At 36.1% G+C, this 16,634-nt stretch overlaps 5 protein-coding genes across 10 annotated transcripts in view; 1 reads left to right on the top strand and 4 right to left on the bottom strand.

Moving 5' to 3' along the window:
- Positions 1-586: 586 nt before the first annotated feature.
- On the bottom strand, positions 587-1,397 carry LOC139096983 (uncharacterized). 2 transcript variants are annotated; one of them, XM_070648747.1, is made up of 3 exons: positions 1,259-1,397; positions 928-1,069; positions 587-864 (listed from the first exon to the last, which is right to left on the bottom strand). In XM_070648747.1, the coding sequence occupies exons 1-3, from the start codon at positions 1,347-1,349 to the stop codon at positions 594-596; spliced, it is 504 nt and encodes a 167-aa protein (XP_070504848.1). In that variant the 5' UTR covers positions 1,350-1,397; the 3' UTR covers positions 587-593. The 2 variants fall into 2 exon arrangements, with proteins under 2 accessions (XP_070504848.1, XP_070504849.1); XM_070648748.1 differs by having other exon boundaries at positions 928-1,066; positions 1,259-1,386.
- Positions 1,398-3,483: 2,086 nt separating this feature from the next.
- The window catches only part of pug (pug C-1-tetrahydrofolate synthase, cytoplasmic), a 65,273-nt gene continuing 52,122 nt past the window's right edge, over positions 3,484-16,634 (top strand). The window contains exon 1 of the mRNA XM_070648710.1: positions 3,484-3,495. The gene's annotated coding sequence lies outside the window, so the exon portion shown is untranslated. The remainder of the gene's footprint in view (positions 3,496-16,634) is intronic.
- On the bottom strand, positions 4,614-6,326 carry LOC139096963 (formin-1-like). 2 transcript variants are annotated; one of them, XM_070648726.1, is made up of 3 exons: positions 6,164-6,326; positions 5,337-5,475; positions 4,614-5,211 (listed from the first exon to the last, which is right to left on the bottom strand). In XM_070648726.1, exons 1-3 carry the CDS (start codon positions 6,252-6,254, stop codon positions 4,998-5,000), a joined length of 444 nt encoding a protein of 147 aa, XP_070504827.1. In that variant the 5' UTR covers positions 6,255-6,326; the 3' UTR covers positions 4,614-4,997. The 2 variants fall into 2 exon arrangements, with proteins under 2 accessions (XP_070504827.1, XP_070504826.1); XM_070648725.1 differs by lacking the exon at positions 6,164-6,326 and adding an exon at positions 5,716-5,879.
- Positions 10,216-13,198, bottom strand: LOC139096970 (uncharacterized). 3 transcript variants are annotated; one of them, XM_070648734.1, is made up of 3 exons: positions 12,822-13,198; positions 11,100-11,286; positions 10,216-10,694 (listed from the first exon to the last, which is right to left on the bottom strand). In XM_070648734.1, exons 1-3 carry the CDS (start codon positions 12,946-12,948, stop codon positions 10,538-10,540), a joined length of 471 nt encoding a protein of 156 aa, XP_070504835.1. In that variant the 5' UTR covers positions 12,949-13,198; the 3' UTR covers positions 10,216-10,537. The 3 variants fall into 3 exon arrangements, with proteins under 3 accessions (XP_070504835.1, XP_070504834.1, XP_070504833.1); XM_070648733.1 differs by lacking the exon at positions 12,822-13,198 and adding an exon at positions 11,982-12,793; XM_070648732.1 differs by lacking the exon at positions 12,822-13,198 and adding an exon at positions 11,964-12,790.
- Positions 14,166-15,858, bottom strand: LOC139096896 (nematocyst expressed protein 4-like). 2 transcript variants are annotated; one of them, XM_070648650.1, is made up of 3 exons: positions 15,677-15,858; positions 15,160-15,295; positions 14,166-15,099 (listed from the first exon to the last, which is right to left on the bottom strand). In XM_070648650.1, exons 1-3 carry the CDS (start codon positions 15,780-15,782, stop codon positions 14,775-14,777), a joined length of 567 nt encoding a protein of 188 aa, XP_070504751.1. In that variant the 5' UTR covers positions 15,783-15,858; the 3' UTR covers positions 14,166-14,774. The 2 variants fall into 2 exon arrangements, with proteins under 2 accessions (XP_070504751.1, XP_070504752.1); XM_070648651.1 differs by lacking the exon at positions 15,677-15,858 and adding an exon at positions 15,364-15,529.

Consider the following 16,634-nt stretch of genomic DNA (forward strand, 5'->3'; position numbering starts at 1 on the left):
CAATTTTCTAACGTTCCAATGTTAAAGACGGTGGTCTACTGTTCTTCAAGTTTTGATCGACGGTCCAAATAGTAAAAATCAGCTAATTGATCGAAATTGGTAACTCTAGTTTTGATTTGATTAAATATTTGTTTAATTTTATTGTTCTTAAGTCAGTTGACATTTGCATTTTGGCTGTACAGTCTTTAATGGAGGGTATTCATGGTCATATAATTTATCTTAATACAGATTGGACAAAAATACATCAAAATAAGTCAATATTAAGTTTACATTTAGTTGGTCTCTAACAGACAATCAGGATGCTCACATGATGTCGTGATGATAGATGGTCAAGCTGATGGCTCACAAAATGGCTCCGGAATTTGGACTACGCCATCAATATGGTCGTCATGAAGTTTGTTGAGTTTTGAAGTCTTTATGTCCATTTGTGTTTCTTAATATCTAACAATGGCAGATAACCTTATATTTTTGCGGCTCGATTTGGTGTTAAGCCTTGACTTAATTCATCCACTTCGTACGTTTTATGCATTTTCTATAAATTTTGTACGACAAAGTAGGTTGCCCCTCACTGATCTTGTATATATTACCCTAATCTACTTCCTAAGTAAAGTCATTGTAACATCATAATTTGGTGGATTGTCGATGTCATCCTGAGTTGAACTAGTTGTTGGATAAGGTGCAGATGTTGCGGATGGTGGATAAGGTGCAGATGATGCAGATGGTGGATATGGCGCAGAAGATGGATATGGCGCAGAAGATGGATATGGCGCTGGTACATTAGATACTGAAGGCATATTTGCAGGATTCTGTGGTGGATATGGAAGTACTGGTGGATAAGGACAGTCGGAATTTAATTCTGGATATCTGCAAATATTAAGATTGGATGTTGAACATTTTTTGGTCAAATAGTAAGAAGTAAGGACTTACGGTTGTTCTTCTGGTCTCAGCATATTCCATCCTACGTTAGAATTAGGTGATCGGACTCTAGTTGGAGTTCTTGTTCTAGGTTGATTTGTTACTAATGCTTGCGAAGTATTTGATGCTGCATTTGTTGTTGATTGTTCTTCTTCTAGGAAATAGAAATGATATGAATTGATATGAGTGATTTTTCGTATGTGCTGTTTAGCAACATAAGATAAGCGACTTGTTGCTATGAACAAAATAAAGGTTTTGTATTGATTCTAATTTATTTGATAACAAAAATCGCTGTTCAATCGTGACTTGTGCTTAATCTTTAAAATAAAATTAATTAATTTACCTTTTTTCTTATCATCACAGCACAATACAGCACAACCTGCACCGGTCCAAAAGCAAATGCAACTGCCACAAATGCAACTAAAAATATCCATCAATTATGATCAAAAAACTAGCGACTGCTATCTAGTCATGAATACAAAACATACTAAAACAGCTAAAAAATTATCTAAAAAAATTTAGAGAAAAAAATTGAGAGAAAATCTAAAAAAATTCTCTGAGCACTTAGAAGTGTGGCTGAAATGAATACACAATATTTTCTCTAATTTTGATGCCATGTGCCTTTTTGATTGTTGATGTACTTTGAATGTTGATTAAAAGACATTTGATTATTGTAAGACGTGCTGATTTATTAACATGATTTGTTAAAATTGCAAAAATTTGATTAAAAATTCCATATTTTTTTTGTGATAACCAAATAGCTCAAATCCATCAATCAATCAAAAATCTGACCTGAGGTCGGGCTAACTCTGATTAGACGTCGAACTCAGTTTTGGTTTAAATCCAACACAATGTCAGAGTCACGTCGGATTAAGGTCGGATTGGAGCTCGAAGTCGACTTGAATTTTTGTATGGAAATGTCAACTCGACTCTGTAACTCCTCGATTCTTCGATTCCTCGATTCCTGGACTCAAGTCGATTCGACTCCATTAAAAATTCGAGTCGACTTCGAGCTCCGATTCGGCCCCAATCTGATGGGATTCTGACATAGTGTTGAATTTGTATCGAAACTGAGTTCGACGTTAAATCAGAGTCACGCTGGTCTTGGACCGGATTTTTGTACGACATAGTATCGAATGTAAAGCGAATTCGAATTCGACGCCAAATCAGAGATCTTGATCAGAGATTTTTGATCGATTAGCTGACTTGTGCTATTCGGGATTTAATAACGAGATCTTTGGTATTTGTTTGATTTTTACTTATTGTCTCTAACATAAAGTTACAACCGAGTACGCTCCTTATCAATTAGAGTAGTGGTGAGCAACTTGTTTACCGCGGCACATTATTGTCCTAACAAAAATGTTTGAAACTGTCACAAATCGTACGCAGTGTGTGACATCGGATGAAGCTCACCACCAAGACATCCCGCGGAGCAATAAAAGGTTATTCACCACTATATTCGGGTCTACAAATCTTATTGCTAAAATTAAGTTCAAGGTTGTTACAACATATTCTATTTTACACAATGTGTATACACATTCCACATATTTCTTGTGTTTACAGGGAAGAACTGTGTGGATATATGTAAAAATTTACACATTTTCGACACATATCCACATATTTTTCCTTTTTACACATTTTCAATAACATATTAGATTCTGTCCTTAACTACAAAGATGAGGTACATTTGAGCAGCACAATGTCATATTGACGGCAGTTAATCCCTGATTTTGGTTCATTTTTAAGACAAATGATGAAACTTTGTGCATAACGTTCCTAGGAGGCAAAGAGCAAGCCTAGCAAGCATGCTCATCTAGTATGTTTAGGATGAGCAAGCCCTTGAGAGCATGCTCTTTGCCTGTTAGGCTGTTATTTGGAATATGTGCTGAATTTGACAGTGATGAACATTATAGAATACCTTATGATGAGCTACTCGGTGGATATGGCGCAGTAGATTCATTGGTTTTTGGTACATTTTGAGCCATATAAGATGAATAAGCTGGTGGTGGTGCTGATTCCGATGCTGATGTCTTTTGGTCTGAAGATGCATTTGTTGGATAAGGTGCTGTTTGCTTAGATTCATTGACTGATGTCATTCCTGGATATGATGATGTTGGATATGGTGCAGCTCCTTGGACGGCAGTTGACTTGGTCTCATTGACATTCGATGGTGGCGCCATGCCTGGATATGATGATGTTGGATATGGTGCAGCTCCTGGATTCATCATTGGTTGTTGTGGATACTGCATCTGTGCTGAGTATGGCACACCTTGTGGATAATAAGGCATTTGCATTTGTACTCCTGGTGGATATGGACACTGTCCGTTGGCTGGTGGGTATCTGTAGATTGATAGATTGATATAAAATAGTCAAGATACTGAAAATGCCAAACTTACGGCTGTAGTGGAATGTTTGATGAAGGATAGCTGGTTGTACTTGTCGTTACTGTTCGAGAAGAGTTCAAAAATGGTTCATTTTCTATCCTTGATGCTTGCACATTTGGCTGGTACATTGGTTGCTCATAAGTCGATCGACTTGCAGATGATCCATCTTCACATGCTGAATTTTAAAAAAATTATTAAAAAGTGAAATTTTGAATGAAAAATTGACAATATTTTACCACTTTTGCATATAGCTTTCAGGCAATAACAAACAGCAATTAATGCAACCCATCCCAACATCCAAAGTGTCATAAATCCAACAAAATCATCATTATATCTGGACATTGTTAATCTCTACTCTAAAACTGACTGTTTCCTTCTCAAATGTTAAACTAAGACTGAGGAAATAAAAAGTAATTTTGAAGAATTTTGTGTATTTTTCTCTGCGCGAGCATTGCTCTTTGCCTATAAGCATGTCTATAAAGTCATACATCTTCGAATTTCACCATCAGCTATGATGTCATTGCGTATGCTTTTTATGAATGAAAAATGTTCTAATTCTGGTAAAATTAGGTGAGGTCATGGGAGTGGAATTGATCTAGATTGTCAAAAATTAGCATTAACAGGGCATCCCTCCATAATCTTAAGACTCTAAAGTCTAATCAAAATTCAATGTTGATCGCCAAACTCTCTCGAAAAACGCACAAAACGCGCGAAGAGAAGCATTTCATTAAATAGAGAAAAAATGAGAGAATTTTGAAAAATTGTTGATGACGTCATCGATTTATGTGAGATGTTCAAGGTTGCAAATGAAGATAAGAATGGTTTTTCAAATTTTTGTAATATTAAATGCTGATAAGGGAGCGGCTGGAGATTAGGGAACGGCTAATGTGGCATTTTATGACCTTCTTAACCTTCATAACCTCCTCACGAGCATTCTTAAATAACAGAAGCTATCAAAAGATAGAGCCACTGAGCCCTCCTGGTCCCCAGCCAATGAAGTAAGAAGTAAGTAACCCTCCCCCACCATAACTCTACACAACAAAGTCATGACCCAATTACCGCTTTTCTACTCAATGTATCAAATTAAATCCGGCACCATGATGAAGTCACGACGGTCTGTCGCCAGATTATGGATCGATTAACGGAGTTGTACATTATCCGTATCAAGGATATCGAAACGCAAACTCCGAGATTGATTTTTATGGTACTTGTATGGTAGGATGTAGATGTATCATTTTATTATGCTACTTAGGAGTACTTTTACACCACCTGAAAATTTTGAGAACTACTGAACATTTACCGTAAATAAAAGTATTTTATCTCAATTTGTAGCTGCATAATGTTTTATTTAAATGCAAAATATTTATGTACAAGTTTTAATATAAATTGAGGTTTCGAGTATATTAAGATTAAATCAGTGGTGGGCAACTTGTGTCCTGAGAGACACTGGTGTACCGTCAGCAATCTCAGATGTATCTTCAAGGGTCGAAACTTACAGTTACAAAAAAAAGGTTGCCCACCACTGGATTAAGGCATTTTGTTCCTTAGTTATTATTAAATTTTCCAATTTTGATGCCTCGGCCATATTCACCATGGTTGTCACGATGTAGATCACCACGGGACCATCCGAGTCTGTTGCGATTTTCCTGTATTTATATCCACTCGAGATTCTTAACATCTAATAAGAATATTCTTAATTTACTTCTTAAGTAAAGTCATTGCAACATCATAATTTGGTGGACTGTCGATGTCATCCTGAGCTGGATAAGGTGCAGATGGCGCAGATGGTCCGGATGACGTAGAAGGTGGATAAGGCGCTTGTGCATTAGATACTGATGGCATATTTGCAGGACTTTGTGGTGGATACGGAAGCACTGGTGGATAAGGACAGTTGGAATTTAATTCTGGATATCTGCAAAGATTAAGAATTGGAAGTTGAATAATTATTGGATTTAAATGGTTAAAAATAGAGCTGGAAGTTGACTTCAAGCCTGCTTCTAGCTCTGCTTATATGTTTGCTCATAAACAATGACTTACGGTTGATCCTGTGGTCTTGGCATAGTCCATCCAACAGTAGCATTTGGTGTCGGCATTGTTGTTGGTTGATTTGTTATTAATGTTTGAGGAGTGTTTGCTGCCGCATTTGCTGCTGTATTTGCTGCTGTTTCTGCTTCCTCTGGGGAATTTAAATGGTTTTTATTAAATTATTGTGGAATGTTTTTAGTGAGGAGAGGGGTTAGGTGGGGGTAGGGTTGGGTCAAGTCTGAAATTGCTGTGAATCACTAAGTGCCTAATAGTAAGCAGCAAGTCTCAATATTTATGCTCTATTCATTAAAAAATCTCTCAGAATTTGAAGAAATCTCTCAAAATTGAACAAAAATTCACAATATTTCCCAAATATTCAACAAGTCATTACCATCTTCCAGCTTAGCTCCACACCATGTTATGCAAAAACCACACAAGAAGCAGCCAATACACCAATAAATTATGGCTACCAAACTAAACATTTGATCAAAAATTTAATTTAAAATTTGACTTCTTATTTTGATGTTTACTAACACGCATAAAGCAGGCAACTGAGAGAATTTTTTCAACGAATGTGCTGTGCTGTGCAGCTACATGAGAAAAATAAAATTGTCGTGTTGTTATGAACATAAGAGATTCGGATTGACTGTAAATTAATTGATAAGTAATAGTTTTTGGGTGGAATTGATTGATTTGATCCATGATGACTTGTGGATCAGATTTGATGGAAATAGCTCATTAAAAATTGTCAAAAATTGTCAAAAATTGTCGAAAATTCTCAAAAATTGTCCAAAAATCCTCCAAATAATTCTTAAAAATATTTAAATAAATCCACAAACCTTCCTTCTTATCATCGCAGCACATTATAGCACAAACTGAACCAGTCCAAAAGCAAATGCAACTGCCACAAATGCAACCACAAATATCCATCAATTATGATCAGTTTAAAGCTTAAAGAAACTACAAAATAAATAGCGACGGCTAACTAGTCATGAATACAAAATAAACTGAAAAACAGCTGAGAAATTGTCAAAAAAAAATTCGGAGAAAAAAATTGAGAGAAAATTGAAATAAAATTCTCTGAGAATGTTAAGCATGTAAATTCATAATACAAAATATACAAAATGTAGTTTTATAGTTTTTTTATTGATTTTGTAAACATTCACTTAATGATTTAACATAGTTTGGCTTTATATTTTCTGATTTTTTAAAAATCTTTGTCTTATTCTATCTGAACAAATGTTCATAAGCTACGGGTAATATTTAAAATAGGTTTTTTTAGACCTTTTACCCTGCATTGTTCCTATGTAGAGGTAAGGTTACAACAAAAGGCTTTCCATCTGATCCCGTCGCCTAGTTTGTACAAATTAGATCTCGAAGTCGGATGATTGTTAGTTGTTAGGCTAAAGTCGACTAAAATCGACTAAATAAGGAGTATCAATGATTTATTGGAAGTCATAAATCCACAAGAAGCTTAAAATATCGCATAAACCAACCCCTTTCTGCTGAATAAGATCCTAATTTGATCCAACTAACATATTAATTTGTTCTTAACTTTGCTTATTACACCTCAAAATTTAGTTTAAAGTTGAGCAAATTCTCAGCAGTTCACAGAGTTCAAAGTCGGAAATAAAGATCAAATTGATATTGAGCTGATATATAAACAGCACTAATTGGATGTCGTCAGTTTCGTCAAGGACATAGAAGTACTAAAGTAGAAGCAAAGGGATAGTACAACAGATTGATGATCGCAGTGTTGCTTTGCTATAAGCAAACCCAACAAATTATTATATTCCGATATTTTCGTTAAATTAACACTTCCTTAATCTTAAATCCTTTTTAATTGGTTTAATTCTCATGCTGAGAGGCAGGTCTGTGAGCTGATAGGAATTCGTAGACCACCTTTCTCTCCTACTTTCGAACATATTAATTAAACAATCACTTATAATAATTAAATCTAATATAATTCCTGCCTTTTTAAAATATTCATATAAAAATTGATAACATCTACAATTTCACTAAATTGTGTAATAAACTATAAAGTAATACATTACATCTACATTTGTCACAATTTGGAATTTTCTACAACTTAATAAACACCGCCACTGATTATCTTCGATCTGCAGACCTCATAACTTCATTATAAGCTGGCGGACTGCATACTTGAGATGTCATCAGATTAGCTTGATTCCCTATAATTGGAAAAGCTGAAGCTCTTAATGACTCAGAGTTTGTTGAATTTTCAAACGGAATGTTAATAATGGAATCTGCAGTATTAGGAGGTACTGGAGGCATATAAGGTTGCTGTGGAGCCACAGGAGGTGAGAAAGGAACTGAAAGATGAGAACAGAAGGATTAAATGAGAATAGCAAGGAACCAAGGCAGTCGTTGACTTAATTGAAATTTTTACTTACTTATTTCACCTTCAACTTTCATCATATTTTTGCAGCAATAACATATGCATGACAAAATTAGCCAAATTATTATCGCTATCGTAAAGTAGGTCGCAGCGAATGAATCTGAATCTGAATAGCCTAAATAGCCTGAAGAGCCTGAAAAGTCTGAATAGCCTGAATAGCCTGAATAGCCTGAATTGCCTGAATAGCCTGAATTGCCTGAATAGCCCATTTTTAATTAAGTATTATATTTAAATCTCACAAGAATTTGAGAATTTTAATTTGATCCGATGTGATTGAATGTACAGAAGCAACTGATGTAATTAATACACAAAAAATGTGATTTTTAGCACATTTTTGGAATTTTTTTTTCAAAAAACTAGCTTAATAAGACACTTCGTTCGGTCCTACGTTCGTTCGGCTGGAACGCGAGATTTCAAATACTAGACATCGTAGAAATTTGTTTTATTAGTCCAGTTCCATCGAGTTATTGGGTTATCGGTCATTTAGAAGTTAAAAAACAACCCATAAATACTATAATTAATGAATTTTTGCGATAAACCTATTGGATCTTGGGCTGCAAATCTGGAAGTGACCTGAATTTTGTTTTTTACGTCGGGAAATGACCTGGATCTTACTGTATCTCGTTTTTAAGGTCCGGAAGTGACCTGGATCTTACTGGATCTCGTTCTGTGGGTTGGGAAATGGTTTGGATCTCGTTTTGTAAGTCCGGAGCTAATAAAACAAACCTGAGCTCTCTACGATATCTAATTGCTGAGATAAGCAGCGGGCCAGAAAGAACGAACTGCAAACGAACAAACAAAGTGCATCATTAAGCTACCTTTTTGAAAACAAGTTTCAAAAATGCTTAAATTTAAAAAGCGGGGTTGTATTGTTTTGTATTGAAATTAAGGAAAGAGATTTGGGAATTGTTGGCATTAAAAAACTCTAAAGAGAGTTGGCAAGACACTGATGTGGAGGTGCCTTCATTGATAGAGACTTAATAATTCTCAGAAAATAAAGACGAACTAGTCAAAATTTTGCTAAATTTTTATTTATTTTTGATAAATTCTCGAGTCCGAGATGGAGACCGAGACTTAGACCAAGACTACCCAGGAAGTCTTGATCTCGGTCACGGTCACGACATCGGAAATTCTTACTTTCTACTTCCTCAAAATCTCGGATCATTAATGTAATCTCAGTCAGTATAAATTGTGAACTATAAACTTTATGCTATACATAAATAAGTGAATTTTAAATTATAATACTGCATATATGGTCAATTGATTCGAACTAGTGTATAACATTTATCATTACAGGCTCCCGATGCCAATCGCATATTTGGTCAATTGAGAACTAGTGATTATCATCTCAACAAATTCTTGAGACCGAGACTTTGGGACATTTTAGTTTTGATACGATTTGGAATTTACTACAGCTTCCTAAGCACCGCCAAATATTATCATCGATCTGCAGATCTCATAACTTCATCATTAACTGGCGGACTGCATACTTGAGATGGCATCAGATTAGATTGATTCCCTATAATTGGAAATGTTGGAGTTTTGGATGTCTCAGAGTTTGTTGAGTTCTCAAACGGAATGTTAATAATGGAATCTGCCGTATTTCGAGGAACTTGAGGTAAATAAGGTTGCTGTGGAGCCACAGGAGGTGATAAAGCAACTGAAAGACGAGAACAGAAGGATTAAATGAGAATAGCAAGGAACTAAGGCGGTCGTTGACTTAATTGGGATTTTTACTTACTTATTTCACCTTCATATGGTTCATTTTTGCAGCAAAAACGGATGAATGATACAATTAGTGAAATTATAGCCAATATCAAATACAATTCCAAACGTGATGGAAATAAATTTGGATATCCTAGGTAGTATTCGCTCATTTTATTTGAGTATTATATTTCAATTAAATAACTAAAAAATGTTTATTTGTTCCGATGTGATTGAATGTACAGAAGCAACTGATGTATGTAACAAAAATTGTGATTTTTTTTTGAATAATTTAACACACAAATAAATAGAATTTCACCATCATAATATTTGCTGTAAAATAAAGAGTACATCAAACCGGTGGTGGGTGACATGGACATCTAGATCAGTCGTAGGCAACCTGTGTGTATCGGCTCACCCATAAATATTCATGAAAGATGTTGAAAGCCGAAAGAATTAGGATTCAGTTTTTTGACAGCTCAAAACGAAGAAAGACACTTGACCGACACTTCATGAGAATGTCAATTAGTAATGTGAAAATTTAGAATCAAATGATTGTACACTAACAGGAGAATGTCATTTTTGTGATGTGGCCAGCAATTGGGCCAGATGGATAGTCTTTTGGAATTACATAGACTCCAAGGCAGAGCATGGTTCCAGTATGTAAGCAAGTAAAGACAAACAAGTCAAAATATTGTTAAATTTTTATTTATTTTCATATTCTTAGCATAATAGAGTATTTTATGCTTAACACAGCATATAATCATGATCATCTTAAGGAGTGGTGGGCAACTTTTGAGTCATTATGCGATTTTGATTGAACCACAAAACACCAAAGGTTGCGCACCACTAATCTTAAGTGAGAACAATTTTCCAATTTGATACTTCTTTGTAGCTTAATGACTTGATTATTCGTAAGAAAAAACTGTATTAGAATCATCATCATAGATCACAATAGATCAGTACGGTCAGCGAAGTAAGGAAGTAAGACAGTCTAATATATTAAATTGATACTGAGGACATAAGCATCATATCACTAGATCACAGTAAGTAAGATAGACCACTCTAGATTAGAGAACAATAGTGCAATTTAAGGTAGTCGCAGTGCTTCATCATAACTTGGCAAATCATCAACTTTTTGACTTTTTGAAGAATTTTGTACAGATTGTTGATTTTGTGGAGTACTTGATGAAGGTGGAGCTGTTGTTGGTAATGGATATACTGGATCTGCATTTGCTGGAAGATATCTGTTGATAAAAAGTGCAATTTTTAATAGTTTGAACATGTCCTGAGTGGAATAAGGGCTGGATATGTCTAGTGATCTAGTCAAATGACCAGCTAAGTACGTATGTCTAGTAAGGGGTCGTCGGCTTATTTAGGGTCATGAAAATAGCCTTTTTGGTTACCAACTCCTTAGGAGCACTGTTTAATAACTGAATGCACCCAAATAAACTTGAAATATCATAAAAATTCCTCAAATATCAAGTTAATTCCTATTAAGGCTTCCCGAAGTCTCGGTCTCAATCTCGACAAAGTCTCGAGACCAAGACCGAGACCCAGATTACCCGAGAAGTCTCGATCTCGGTTTCGACATCGGGAACCCTTAACTACTAGATTAACCAATCTCAACTTATCTAACTCAAATAACCCACCTTATAATCGGCTGATGTTGTCGTCCTGACAAATCAACAGGTACACAATAATAAAGTACAGGAGCTTCTGATGTCACACTTGATTGTGGTCGTCTAGAGCTTTCTTCAATTACTCTTGGTCTCGGCATTGCTCGCTCTACATTTGATTGCCGTTGATTTGCTGTGCGAGTTTGTGGTGATGCACTTACTGAATGATCAATGAATAATGATTATAAATAGAAATAAAATTATGGAATATTGCTTATTGGATGCTGTTATGTCGGAGTAGATGTTGAGTTTTGGGTATTGATGTTTAAGTTTGCAAATGACTTACTGTATACGATACTTAAGTGAATTTTGTGAGTGACACGATGGGGCAATTCGAGAATCTGTGGAATGAGAAATCTGAGATCGAGTCACTAAGTCATCGAGTCACTGAGTGAGGATCGAGTCACCGAGACATTTTAGTACCGAGATTCGAGACCAATCACTGAGTGAGTCACCAAGATTCACAGCGAGTCACCAAGTCACCAAGTCATCAAGTCACCAAGTCACCGAGACATCGAGTCACCAAGTCACCAAGTCACCAAGTCACCAAGTCACCAAGTCACCAAGTCACCAAGTCACCAAGTCACCAAGTCACCAAGTCACCAAGTCACCAAGTCACCAAGTCACCAAGTCACCAAGTCACCAAGTCACCAAGTCACAATGTCACCAAGTCACCAAGTCACCAAGTCACCAAGTCATCGAGTCACCGAGTCACCAAGTCACCAAGTCACCAAGTCACCAAGTCACCATGTCACCATGTCACCGAGACCCAGATCGAGACTACAACATCACAATACCCACGACATTACAGACACCATAGGCATGTATGATACCAACAGCACATCTTTAACACACAAATTAATAAATAAATAAATCCAACAGCAATGCTTGTAAAGCATACAAATGAAAATAAAAATGATGTCAAATCGATCATCTTTAGATCCAAATTAAATGAAAACTTGAACTTGAATGAATTGAATTTCTTAGTAAATGCACCGTACATGCCCGGAAAAGTTATTGTATACAAAATAACATCTGTGAATATTTCCTGAATTGATTCACAAAAAAATTTCTGTGTTTATCTTGAAAAATTCTCAGAATTTGAATTGATTTTATCCAAAAAGTATGCATATTAAGTGATAATTTATAGGAAATTCCTACACAGCATGTCGATGACTCTAATTTGGAGTTGAAGCTGGATAAAAAATCAAAGTCATGGCTACATTGAGGCTGTTTTCTCTGGAATATGATATGGTACGGTATTCCTGGATTGGATGTGATGTAAAGGACACTAGAGTCCTTAATATCCTGAATTGACAGCAGGTTTTGAAGGATAAAGCTGTCTATAGACATTCCTTATGCACGGCAATGCGCCTTAGCCAAGGAAGTAAGTAGGATATGGTACGGTACAGTGGTACACCTGGTATGACAATTTGGAACCGAAAAACACATCAATGGTATGGTATAGAGGCGCAGTTATGCGGTATTGGGTACGGGACACTTTGCCATACCAGCCAGATTTTCCTATACGGTACCGTACCAAACCACAACAAGAAATATCGAGTTGCCATACCAGTCAGACCATTGTACCATACCATAGGTTCACCCATACCTTACCGTACCATACCACAACAAGATTAACCATCTATTAATCCCAGATTTTAAACCAATTTATCAACATATGAATACACGAACCTGAATTTGGATTCACAATTTTTCTCGCTACACATTCATAGTTAGTAATTACACACGTAATAATAAGACTGAATATCAATATTATTGAAATCATGACTAATATATTATGTTCATCTTGATCTGTCATTTTAATTTAATTAAATTTGAGTACAAACTAATTTCACTGTTGCTTTTGCTGTCTGAACACGATTTTTGACTGTTTAAAGGTTTTTGTAGAATTTGTAAGAAAATGTTTACAAAAGAATATAAAATTGGGGCTCAATTTGCATGTGATGTAAATACGTAATGATGCGAATGAGACTGAGAGACTGAGGACTGAGGACTGAGGACTGAGGACTGAGGACTGAGGACTGAGGACTGAGGACTGAGGACTGAGGACTGAGACTGAGACTGATAGTCTACCTACTTCCTGGATAGTAGACCTACTTCCTGGATAGTCTTACATACTTTCTGGGTAGTGCCGGTCTCGGTCTCGGCATCGGGAACCCTTATTAGACAGTAAAACACCAATAAATTGTCATTTTGTAGGAAGCGCCTTATTTTAACATTGTTTTATTACTTGAGACATTTAAACATTTTACAAAGAAAAAACATATCAGCACTAACCCTAATTTTTGTATTAAGATAAGTCACAAAATATATAATATTGAGTTCCTAAGCAGAGTTGGCAGGACTCCAATGTGGATACGCCTCGACCTAGAATTCGGACTCCAGTGAGGTATCAGTGAGGTACCAGTGAGGTCCGTACTCCATTGAGAGGTGCCTCCCAAATGAAAGGTGGAGTTGGACTCCATGGAATCCGGACTCTCAAAGTCCTGCCAACTCTGACTCCTAAGTACACAAAATTGATTGTTTAATGATGAAGGACAGGACCCTGGACAGGAGGGTTGGGCAGAATCGTATTCGAATATATTTACAAATATTCGAATATTTTATGCGAATATATTCGAATGCATATTCGAATATGCATTATTCAAAAAAAATCAGTTGCAATTGGTTTCTTAGTAATTTCTCATTTGTGAAGTATGTAATTTCATACAAAAGTTTTCCTTTTTTTGCTTATTTTAGGTAAAAAATTAGAAATTCTCAATAAAATTGCATTAATGTATCATCATTCTTTCATAAGAAATTATTCCGAGTCATAGATTCATGTCTTCCAAATTAACTAAGATTTTATCATTTTGCCAAAAATAAGGGATTATTGGTCAACTTTTGTGAATGCGAAATGACTCTTTGAATAAATCAAATACAACGGTGAATAATGCATATTCGAATATGCATTCGAATATATTCCATATGCGAATATATTCGAATATATTCGAATATTTGCCCGACTAACTGGACAGGGACATTAATGACGACGGCAAGAGCCAATGAGTTAGATTTCTAGTTATTCCGGGAATGAATGTATGCTTTCCCGAAATCCCGGTTCCGAACGATTTTCGGGATTGGGACGTGAACGGGACGGTACATTCTCGGGATTTCCCGGTTCCTGTCCCGACATCGGGAAAGCATAATTGAAAGCCTGTTTAGTACCAAGTGTGTATCCATGGGATAGAGATGGATGGATGGTTGGATGGATGTTTGAGTAAGCACACCCATCTACACCACTGAGGCCAGGTCACTTGTCAACTAAGTCACCCAATCCTAATAAGTTTTGCATATTCGAGAAATTTACACTTGTTGGATCTGTTATTAACTAGACATCATGTCAAACTGTCCACTTGGGCTCACTAGACCCACTATTAGTCAATTATCAATAAATGAACACTTTTCGAATAACACAAGTCGGTTAATCGATGAACCAGACTGACGTGACTCTGTCAACAACTAGAATCCATCACCAAGTAACAGTCACCCCAGCCTAGTCCAGATTATTGATCGACATGTGCCTTCTTTCAAAAATTCTAACTTAATATTCAATAAATGCAATTTTTAACGATATTCTAAAATTTAAAATTTCTTCTGTTCCATGTTTGTCATAGCTTGTTCATAGTTAGGTGGAACATCTGCTGGATATGGCGCAGATGGTGCAGTTGCTGATGATTGTGGAGGATATGGTCCTTGAGGTCCACTTTGTGGTGGATATGGAGCACTTGATGCTGGTGGATATGGAGCACTTGATGCTGGTGGATATGGAGCACCTGATGCTGGTGGATATGCTGTTGCTCCTGGATATGGCATATTTGATGGAAGTGGCATTTGTTGAGGATATGGAGATTGTGATGGATTGTAGGTTTGTGGTGGATATGGACATGAAGCATTCATCGGTGGATAGCTATAAAGGAGAAATTGAGAATTAGAGATGATTTTATAGTCAAAATATGTCATAACCTACGGTGCAGTTGCTCCTAATGCAGGACTAGCACGTCCACCTTGTGATTGATGATAAGGAGGAATTTCCCGATAGATTACTTTCGTTTGACCAGGCGCTTGGTGAGTTTGTGACGTCACAACAATCGGTGCGGAATAAACTAGATTAAGATTAATAAGAAAAAAATTGTCAAAAAAATCTTCAAAATTTTTGCAGATTCCAACCGACCCGGCTCCGGCTTATTTTTGCAACCCTTTACACAAAGTAGGTAAATGCCAACAAAAAGGGCACCGCAACAAAATAATCCAATAACATCGCCCATTTATTTAATTTATGAATTTTAACTAAACTTGTTGCTCTCACACGGTCAAGCATACAGACACAGACTGATGTGCGTAGCACACAATCACAATAAATTTTGGCATATTTGTCAAAAAATTGAGAAAAAAATGAGAGTAAATCCAACATTGATCACACACAGTTGAAGTCCATAAAAATTTGCTAATTTTAGCATTTTTTGGACATAAATTGAGCTACATACCTGGAACTGACTGATCATCACACAATTTTGCGCAAGTTACAAAACAAATCAAGAATGCCAGGATAATAAAAAAGACTACAAAGAACAATCCAGCATCAAAAGCCATTTTTAATTAAATTTATGATAATTTTTGTTCAATGCCGCATCGTCAGAAATACAACCAAAGACTGAAGCACACAGGAATTAGCTTTATTTTTTAGGCAAATGTGTGAAGAAGAATTGAGAATAAAAATGAGTTAAAATCGATCACACATGGACGGTGACGTCATTATAATGAGAGGAAACTAAGTAAGTAGCTGAGAGTAAATGCCGGTGGATATTTTGAGAAATTTTTTATGTTTTTTTGCTCAATTTTACTCTTGTGTGTTTTTGTATTTTGGGTATAGTATTTAAAATCATTCAAATAAACACAGGCAATGCATTGAATTTTACTATTAAAAATGGGACCGTTTACTAATTACGTAGCACGAATAACAGACTTTTTGACCCCCCTGTCCCTTCTTCTCCTTTCATAACAAAATCTCAACTCCCTCTCCCCCTCCTTCTCCTAGAATAAAATAATATGTTGGATCTGCTTTTGACAAAAGAGCACTGCGATCACCGATCTGTTGAACCATACCATAGTTTTTGTTAATCAGGTAATTAATCCAAAATCCGACACCAGGCCGACCTGATTCTGACTTGTTACCGTACCAAAATCATGATGGTTTAGGGTCGAGTGCCGGATTCGCCAGACATCATGTAAAAATCCTGGCGTGATTACGACTTGGTGTCAGATTCGGATGGCACTTTAGCAAAATTACACCGACTTGAGGCCTTGGGTCGGATTCGGATGACATCATGCCAGAGTATCTAACAGATAATTAGCATACTCTAATTAATAACTAAATTAGCGTGCTTCTGAGACAAGCATGAACAGCGGATTAAAAAATCCGTTTGTTCTGGATAAAACATTTTC

The sequence above is a fragment of the Chironomus tepperi genome, unplaced genomic scaffold (assembly GCF_022539635.2).
Source record: "Chironomus tepperi strain 1889 unplaced genomic scaffold, CSIRO-AGI_Ctep_v1 contig_409, whole genome shotgun sequence".
Taxonomy (NCBI): domain Eukaryota; kingdom Metazoa; phylum Arthropoda; class Insecta; order Diptera; family Chironomidae; genus Chironomus; species Chironomus tepperi.